The following is a 9,603-nucleotide window of genomic DNA, read 5'->3' as shown; positions in this document are numbered from 1 at the left end:
CCAGAACCTGGACATGTATCAGGAGTGAAGCTTCTAGAGGCGCAACCAAGTCAAGTAACATAGAGGATAACAAAGTTCCTCAACAACACCAGGATCAGGGTTGGCGGAGCTGCGGAGAGGAGAAGTCAAGTCACCGCACGAGCGCGAGGAGCCGTGACGCGCCGGAGGTGCCTAAGATGTGGTCTGCGCCTCCTTCTGGTGTGTGTGTGTGTGTGTGTGTGTGTGTGTGTGTGTGTGTGTGTGTGTGTGTGTGTGTGTGTGTGTGTGTGTGTGTGTGTGTGCGCGCGCGCGCAGTGGGCGGAGGCAGCCTTGTAGTCCGGGCAGCCCTGGTGGTTTCTGGATGTCAGCAGAAGGGCGCGCACATCCAGTGACAGCTGGACTGGAGTGAGTGAGTGAGTGAGAGAGTGAGTCTGGACGGTCCTTCATCATCCTCATCCTCATCCTCCTCATCATCACCTCTACAGAGGAAGCCTCTCACTCCTCCTCTCTTTATTTTTTGCGGGAACCAGCTGCGGTGCGGTGCCGGCTGCTGCGCTCCTCTGCGTGCGGGGATGGAGCGCGCTGTGCGGGACCTTCCTCCCTCCTCTGGGGTGTTTGTGCTCGGCGTGCTGTCGCTACTGTGGCCGGCGCCGATCGGAGTCGGGAGTTTTAACATACACGCGGAGCATCCCACCGTTTACAGGGGACCCGAGGGGAGTTACTTCGGCTACTCCGTGGACTTCTACCAGGCTTCCACCGACAGAAACACGTGAGTGGGCTCGGGGTTTGAACCTTCCGTCAGCCCTTTGTTTCAGCTTCTTACTGAGGTGACGGGTTCAAGGTGTGGAAGAGGCTGAACAATGAAGAAAACCAACCTTTTCCTCCGACATTCATCTCCGTGCTGGCTGGAGCAGAGGAAGCCGCGGTTGAATGAAGGGATCCTGAGCATCCTTTCTCCTCTGCCCTCCTGTGTAGGATCAGCGTCCTGGTGGGGGCTCCCAAGGCAAACACCTCCCAGCCTGGCATCGTGGAGGCCGGGGCCGTCTACTACTGCCCCTGGCCGGGACCCTCGCACAGCTGCAGGCAGATCCCTTTTGATAGCACCAGTGAGTACCAGGAGAAGTTCTCCTCGATCACCTTCATGGCGCTTCTGTAGGAATCCATGACAAAGCTACTTGGGTGTAAAAGAAAAAGTCCTAGACTGTGGAGTGAAAGGTACCATGTGAACAAACTGTGGAATGTCTGAGTTAAAGTACATCAACGAACAGGACAGAGTTTACCAAGCGTCCCTGCAGTCGGAACCCCAGTGATCACTGGCCAGATGTTGAACTGCTGGGATCCATTTGAAGTTTCATGCCCTGTGTGTGTGTGTGTGTGTGTGTGTGTGTGTGTGTGTGTGTGTGTGTGTGTGTGTGTTATAGACAATAAGATGGATCAGAGACAGATAACCTGTGTGTGTGGGTGTGTGTGTGCTCACGCGTCGAGCCCGAACAAGTGAGTGGGGGTGGTAGTGGTGGTAGTGGTGGGGGTGGTAGTGGGGGAGGGGGGGTGGTAGTGGTGGTAGTGGTGGGGGTGGTAGTGGGGGGAGGGGGGTGGTAGTGGGGGAGGGGGGTGGTAGTGGTGGTAGTGGGGGAGGGGGGGGGTTAAACTATATACACATGGGAATTCAGTTCCCCTTGGTGGGAGAGGGGGCCTGGGTGAGGGCCTGGGTGAGGGACTGGGTGAGGTCTGCTTTTTATTAGATCCTGAAAATTTATCCCCGTCTCCCACTCCACTCGTCCGCTGCTGCTCTTCCCCTCTCGCTCTCTCTTTATGGGGGGGGGGGTTCTCTCATCTTGTGAGGACCAGCAGAACGGAGACCTGGAGTGCATGTACTGGTCTCGTCCAGCGCAGACTGGAAATCTGAGCCACTCACTGCACTCACGGGTTAGGGTTAGGGACGGAAGCTCAAAGCCAAATCTCCACATTCATTGCACACAGTTGCTCATGTTGTGTGTCAAAGTGCCGGTGCCAGGATGCAGCCACTGTGGCGTTGATGTCAGTCCATGTCAACTCCAGCGGTGAGTTTGAAGTTTCCGTGCTTGAAGCAGAAACGGTCAAAGTGTTCCAGCAGCTCCAGTCTGGGAGGTGACAGTGGATATTGACCAAGCTCATTATGTTCTCTTAATGTTGCTATTTGCAGAATGATTGGATCGCTCCAGACTCTGCAGATGTGCTCTTTTCTTCTGGTTTTGGTTTTTGGATTGCAGTGTTTGGCAGGAATCCACCGGAGGGTTTTCCCTCCCAGGAAGACTTTCAGCCCATCCAGAATGTTGCGATGGCTGTAGGCATTGTTGTTCAGGGAAGTGGTTCATTGGACAAAGAAATGAAAGGTTTCATTCAGACGGCATGGAGTCACACAGTTGAGTGTTTCGGAGTTAAAGGGTCTGAGAGCAGCAATGGTGCGTTTGAGCCGTCGGCCTCTCTTACCTGACCTTTCCATTCAGTAACTGAGGCAAAAGAAGCTTTGACACGAGCACAAGCCAACAGCGAGTCCCCGGGATCAACAGGAGAGAGCTGAAGGAACACCTGATGTCTGCTTCGGTGGGAGGAGCACATCTCAGGCCAAGCAGGCGACCCGTCGACCAGGGTCAAACTGCACAGCAAGGAGTTTAATCACAGGCTGCTAACCCTAACCCTGTCAGAGCAGGTGCACTTTAGTGTGAACTGTTTGGGAGAAATTCAGGGTTTGGGGGATAAACAAAGTTCATTGGCATGTGAATCTATTTACTGGAATAAGTGAGCGTGCACCATGTGATTGATGACTGCCACGGCGGTGGATATTTTTCATGTTGCAACAGACCCTTCATCAGCTGTGCCACGAGCGTGTGTGTGTGTGTGCGTGTGTGTGTGTGTGTGTGTGCGTGTGTGTGTGCGTCTCCTTGATCCCTCGTGAATCGCTTTGGAGACGGCGTTAACGTCGAGTCGTAAGCTGAAGCAAGCTGTGGAAACGACTGTGAAGTTCTGAGAGCCAGAGAGGGTGTGCAGGGTTCCAGACAGAAAGCCACACAGTGACACAGCCGAAGCGAAGCGCTCGCCTGGCTTTTGTCCTGAAGAATGATATACTTGTATTCATTAGATGGGGGGAAATAAAGAGGTTTTTAAACAACACTCCCTCCCTCACACTGTGTCTGCTGTGGGGTCAGAGCTCCAACCTAACGGGAGGTTGGTGTTGGGGTGTGTGTGTGTGTGTGTGTGTGTGTGTGTGTGTGTGTGTGCGTGTGCGTGTGTATTTGATTGTTTTTCATTCCACCTCCGCCCAAGTTTTTCCAAACCTCTTCTTGAATTTCAAAGACTTTCCCTTCGGCTATGAGCTCCTCTGTAGCTCCAAGATTTTAGCCGCCGCTGAGAATAATAAGCTTATTTTTCCCCCAGAAAAGAGAGAAGTCAATGCTGCAGAGTTAATTGAATTATTTGTACAATGCGCCTCCCGACACCACTGGAGTGATGGTGGGGAATCAGGGGGATGTAAGATCGATAGTCAACCGTACAAGTGGCAGCTATTATAGGCAGAGCTGGATGCCTTTTCTTCCGCGCTGACCTCTATTGAACGTGTTGATACGCAGGCAGGTGTGAAGAGAGGAGGGTCTGCAGGAGAGCCAGCTGCTCCTCACTACGCCGAGTACAGAAAGAAGAGAATTAAAGAGCATCAGCTCAGAGGAAAGAAGTTTGTACACTCAATCTGACACTTTGCTGCAAGTCAACTGGGAGATGCTGTGTGTGTGTGTGTGTGTGTGTGTGTGTGTGTGTGTGTGTGTGTGTGCGTGCGTGTGTGTGTGTGTGTGTGTGTGTGTGTGCGTGCGTGTGTGTGTGTGTGTGTCTCCAAAGTGTTGCTTCATTTTATTGGAAAACACACTGGTGCTTCCTGTCTCTTCCTGGAGGCCAAATGATGTCTGAGCTTCGTTACTGCTGAGTGTTCACGCTCATCACAGGCAAATGCTTCCCATTTGTTACCACAATTCATTTTCACCGGCCTTATTATTATGGTTTATCTTTTCCCCGACTGGGACTGGGACTGGGTCTGGGACTGGGTCTGGGACTGGGACTGGGACTGGGTCTGGGACTGGGACTGGGCGGACTGGGGTTTTTTTGAAAATGGGTGAAAATAGTTGGCAAAGCAGCAAAATGTTGAAGAATGATTGGAAGACACCAAGCTGAACAGAGACGTTCAAGGTCCTGTTGGTCCAAACCCTCTCCACTGCAGACAACAGGATGATCCGGGTCAACGGCAGCAGGGAGCCCCTGGAGTTCAAGTCGCACCAGTGGTTTGGAGCGTCCGTGAGGTCGCATCAAGGAAAAGTGGTGGTGAGTCGGTGTGTGTGTGTGTGTGTGTGTGTGTGTGTGTGTGTGTGTGTGTGTGTGTGTGTGTGTGACTGGATCCTAAGTGCTTGTGTGTCTCTGGAAGGCGTGTGCTCCCCTCTACCACTGGCGGACGGTGAAGCTGAGCGGGGAGCAGGACCCGGTGGGGACCTGCTTCGTGGCCGTCCAGAACTTCAGCGCCTACGCCGAGTACTCCCCCTGCAGGACCAGTGAGTCACTCCCTCGCTGCCGTCCAGCGCCGCCTCTCCCTTTCCTCTGTTTTCCTCCTCGGACTCCCAGAGTCCAAGTTTCCCCGTCTCCAGCCGGCTGGGTGCAATCCTGGCCGGCCTGCAGGGGGCAGAAGTGTGTTTGTTCTGATTGGCTGGAGCGTCTCCAGAAAGGATCATCCGTCTCCTCCACTCTGCCCTTCTCCTCCTCTTACTGTCGTCACTTCTTTAAATGGGATTAATGGGATTTTCCAATAAACGAGGGTCACAAACATCACTTGAGAGATGGGAGGCGGCCCCGCGGCGTGCGATAAGGCCGAGTGGGTGGAGGCTATCAGGTGGCACATCGTAAACACACCAGCCCTTATCGTCTCCTCCATCATCCGCTCGCACTCACACACTCCTACGCACCACTCTCCCCACCACAGCCGGTGAAGGCTCTGCTTTGGCCAATCAGGAGGGAGGAATTCTCTGGGACTGCCGCTAACTCCAGTCAGCGGGAAAGCCAGTCAAGTTAGGGATGGCTGGGCTTGACCTGGGGGGGCGGGGCCTCTGGACTGGGAACCAATTGAAATGTGTGGGACAGGAAGTCAGCTTCTTTTCCATTGTGCTTTCCAGATGATCCCGACCCCGAGGGGCAGGGCTTCTGCCAGGCTGGCTTCAGCGTGGATTTCACCAAGGTGAGAACCAGCAGCAGGAAAAAATACAAAATCTTTCTAAAAAGAATCCCACACTGCGCACCACTCAGCTCGGCCTGCAGGGCGGCGCTGTTTCCCCTGCGGGAGATTTATGGACAGACTGGAAGACCAGCGTCAGTCTGGGCCCCCGGAGGGGCCTGCACTCCCGATGTGACCCGTCGCCTCCCAACATCACGCACACACACACACACACACACACAGACATTCTTCCACTGTACAGTCAATCTGACCTTTGACCTCTGCCTCCAGGCAAAGTCTTCCCTCCTGTACGGGAAGCTGTCGCTCACAGCAGGATGTCGACATGCACGACAGCGGGAGCTCTACACGTGCACATGCATATACTGTACATGTGCCACACACACACACACACTAACGAACAGATTTCTGTCATGTGACTAAGCCCAGCTAATTGTGTTCTCCAGGAAGGAATGCTGGTGCTGGGAGGACCTGGGAGCTTTTACTGGCAAGGTAACAGCAGTGTTTGTCTGTTTGCTCCCGGCGCTGCTCCCTAACCCTGAGGAGCAGAGATGAAGCCGACAGACGCCACCACCAGAAAGGCTGAGGCGTACGGCCGCTCTGCTCTCCTCTCCCTCCCTCACTTAATGCCACTCCGACAGGGAACAGGAAGTGGGTGTTTGGGCTCCGTAATGAGCTGATGGGAGGTAATGGAGTGTGCAGGAACGGCCCCTCTGCCCCGCCATAAAACACAAAGGGCACTTGGGAAAAGCTTTTGAGGAGAGGATGGGGGGGAGGCTGTGGGGGGGAGGCTGTGGGGGGGAGGCGGGAAGAGGTGCTTCAGGGAAGGGGGGGGTGGGGGGGGGAATCGGAGCTAGACGGAGAGATCTTCAGCTGGATTTCCACAGAGCTGCTGAGGTCAGCTGACCTGCTGGGGTGTCTTCAGAAGTCTGCATGCAGCCAGAGAGCGAGGAGTGTGTGTGTGTGTGTGTGTGTGTGTGTGTGTGTGTGTGTGTGTGTGTGTGTGTGTGTGTGTGTGAGTGTCTGCACAGCTGGAGTCAGTCGCTGATCACTTGCACCGATGTCTCATTTTCTTTTTTCTTTTCACTGATTGGCTGATGCGTCGCTCCGAGCCTCCTCAGACAGAGTGAATAACACTATGTATATATATATATACATATATATATATATATATACATGGAAACATTTTTGAACTATTATATAATAATAAGTACTATAATTATCAGAAAGGTAACTAGAACATGGAAAATTGAAATAAAATAAATTGGTAATTAATTAATGAAATAAGTAGAGACTGCTCCTGGTCTCCAGATACTCTTTAAGGGTCTGGTCTGGGACTCTGAGGCATGTTTACTGGGCCTGGTCTCAGTGTGGGACCGGGCGGACTGGGGGTCTTAGATCCGGACCAGTGGAGACTCAGCCAACACTGTAATAACGCCGTAATAACAGGAAAGAATCCAGCCGCTGCCGCGTGTCCCTCTGGTGGTGGCGCCCAGAGAGACAGCCTGTCACCCCTTATTCCCAGTTCATTGATTTTTTGAATTTTATGAAGCAACGTTGTTTTTTTTGAAAATGGTTGAAAACAGTTGCAGAGCAGCAAAATGCGGAAGGCAACGATTGAAAGAGGCCTTGCTGAGAAGAGACGTTGCTGCTCCAGTCAGAAGCGGGGGTGCTGAGTGGGGGGTGCTGAGAGGGGGGTGCTGAGTGGGGGGTGAAGAGGCCGCACTTCCCTCCCCATCGCTACACTGTTGCACATTAAGCCTCTTGTTCAGCGGCGGAGGGGGGGGGGCTGTTTTTGGTGAGCGCTCACCTATCAGTCAGCCCCGGGTCGGCGCCGCAGAGCAGCTCCTCAGCCGTTTGTTGTTGTTGTTGTTGTTTATTGCTGCTCTGCTTATTTTCTTTCTGTTTTTTAAACTGGAGCACTGCAGTGCAGCTTGTTCCCCAGGCGGCGATGCATCTCAGCTCTCCTGGGGGGGGGGCTTTGATGAGTTGTTGACCCCCGTGCATCTATCACGCAGAGCTGCAGCAGGCCTGTGTGGCAGAGGGCAGCCCCCCCACCCCCACCCCCCACCGGGGGTCCCCAGCTGAAAGTCTATGAAGACCAGATTCTCTCAATCTCTCTCCGTCTCTGTGAGCGCTGTTGTTTATCACTCTGTGTGTGTGTGTGTGTGTGTGTGTGTGTGTGTGTGTGTGTGTGTGTGTGTGTGCAGGGCAGGTAATGACAGCGGGGATCGCTGAGATACTGAACGGCTACTCTCTGAAAGCAGTGCTGAGACAAGTTCCCGGAGAGAAGCTCACCAGAGCGGCTGAGGACAGCCATGACGACAGCTACCTGGGTAAGAACCGCAGCCCACAGCACCAGAACCTTCAGGAGGCTCTCTCATGCTTCTCTCATGCTGACGCTGATGTTTTTAGACTGAAAAAGTCATTTTTACGCTCCGCTGACTTCACACAGTCACATGACCTCTGACCTCTGACCTCTGGCGTTCATAGGACCAGAGATGGGGTTACTTATGGAATGATTCATGATTACAATTTCAATCCCATCCGAGCAATTTTTTGACAAAAGTTCTGCACGTCAGTGACTCACAGCAAACACGATGATTTGTGAGGCGGGAGAACAAGCAGGTGCTGCTCTTGGTTGCTTCCAGGCCTCCAACGCTCGCTCTCTCGTCCTGCAGGTTACTCTGTGGCCGTCGGCGAGTTCACGGGAGACTCGGAACAAGGTGAGAACGCCCACGCTTCGTCACATCCAAAGTGCAGGCGGCCCCGGAGGAACGGCTCAGCGACTCGGGCCGCGGCGAGGGTCCCTTCAGGAGGGCCGGCTCTGCGTGTCTGGGTCTCCACCCCCGAGGGGGGGGGGGGGGCTGATAAAGGGATTTCCTCTCCAGCGCTTGCGACTGATTAGAATGACGAGCGACAGACTCTGCAGATCCAGAGCTGATCCAGGGTCTCGGCGCCCCCCCCCCCCCCCCCCCCACTGAGAGATTAGGTGTGGAATAACACGGCTGTGTTAAAGACCTGCAGGTGGAGGAAGAGTGTCCTCCGAGTTCACTCTCCAAGCAGAGGAACCGCCGGGCTCCTCCCACACTCAGCCTGAGCTTCTTTCCCTCCTTTTTTTAATAAGTCGCTTTTAATGCTGCGACACAGAGGATTGGACCCCCCCACCCCCACCCACTTCTTCTTTTGTAATTTCCTGTCCCATCAGAGACTTTCTAGCAAATTAACATTTTAGTGGAATCTTTACAATCACCCCCCCCCCCCCCTCTGGAAAGAAGCCCTTGAAACCCCCTCCAGCTCAACATATGTCAGGCAGTCTTTCAGCCTTAAGAGGTTGCACATGCCTGTTATGTTGTGGTACAAAGCCTGTTGTGGCCTTGTTACCCCCTGCCCCCCCCCCCCCCCCCCCCCCATCCCCAACCCCCAAAATCCTCCTCATCACATCCCAGAGCTGCTTTTCTAACTCCTGATGAAGAGCTCGTATAGGAGGCTCGGCCCGGCTCGGCTCGGCTCGGCTCGGCCCGGCTCGGCTCGGCTCGGCCCGGCTCCGCTCTCATCAATCAAGTGTGTGAGCCGAGCCGGAGCCGCAGCAGCCAATCACTCAGTGTCCCTGCCGACATTTGGCCCCTCTTTCAGGGTGGGCTTCAGCATTTAAAAACCCTTAAACACAAACTGGTGTTTGGATGTTTTCTTCTCACACACACTAACGCACACTAATTGACCCCCCCCCCCCCCCCCGCTACCCCCCCACCCTCCTGTCTCTGTTTTCCAGAGCTGATAGCCGGAGTGCCGAGAGGAGCGCAGAGCTTTGGATACGTGAGTATAAAACAGATGCAGACGCCAGACACAGAGGACAGACTGTGGTGTTTAATGGGGACAGAGGGCCTTTTTATCCTCACACCATGTACAGCGAGAGCAGCATGTGACACATTCCACGAGCAGCAGACACTCGACCAAAGCCTCAGAATTCCTCTTCGGTTATGGGCCGGCCAAAGTGTAATGGCAGACAGACAGAGAAGTTAAACTGGCCGCTCCTCCAACAAACACTCCGTTAGGAAGCACAGCGCCCGGAGCGCCCGGAGCGCCCGGAGTGCCCGGAGCGCTGCATGGATCCCACTGGAGACACTTCCTCACTCCATGCAACACACAGCTGCAAGACAAGTCATCAACATGCAATCAAATCCAAGTAGTGTCCTGTTTAGACAGATAGACAGACAGATAGACAGACAGATAGACAGACAGACAGACAGATAGATAGACAGATAGATAGATAGATAGATAGATAGATAGATAGATAGATAGATAGACAGACAGACAGACAGACAGACAGACAGACAGACAGACAGACAGATAGACAGACAGACAGACAGACAGACAGACAGACA

The 9,603-nt window shown here is 53.8% G+C and overlaps 1 protein-coding gene across 1 annotated transcript; it reads left to right on the top strand.

The window, feature by feature from the left end:
• LOC142881615 (integrin alpha-8-like) lies at positions 1 to 9,034 on the top strand (the record flags this gene model as incomplete). The annotated part of the gene is made up of 10 exons (XM_076015997.1): positions 1 to 396; positions 510 to 748; positions 955 to 1,085; positions 4,223 to 4,323; positions 4,424 to 4,547; positions 5,163 to 5,224; positions 5,665 to 5,710; positions 7,429 to 7,554; positions 7,900 to 7,944; positions 8,991 to 9,034. Coding segments are annotated over exons 2-10 (876 nt in total), but the record flags the coding sequence as incomplete, so codon positions are not given.
• Positions 9,035 to 9,603: the final 569 nt, after the last annotated feature.

This window comes from Nelusetta ayraudi, unplaced genomic scaffold (assembly GCF_046127955.1).
Source record: "Nelusetta ayraudi isolate G7.1 ecotype Tasmania unplaced genomic scaffold, CSIRO-AGI_Nayr_v1 ptg000206l, whole genome shotgun sequence".
Lineage (NCBI taxonomy): Eukaryota > Metazoa > Chordata > Actinopteri > Tetraodontiformes > Monacanthidae > Nelusetta > Nelusetta ayraudi.
The sequence above is the reverse complement of the archived record's forward strand: the minus strand, read 5'-3'. Positions and strand labels throughout refer to the sequence as shown.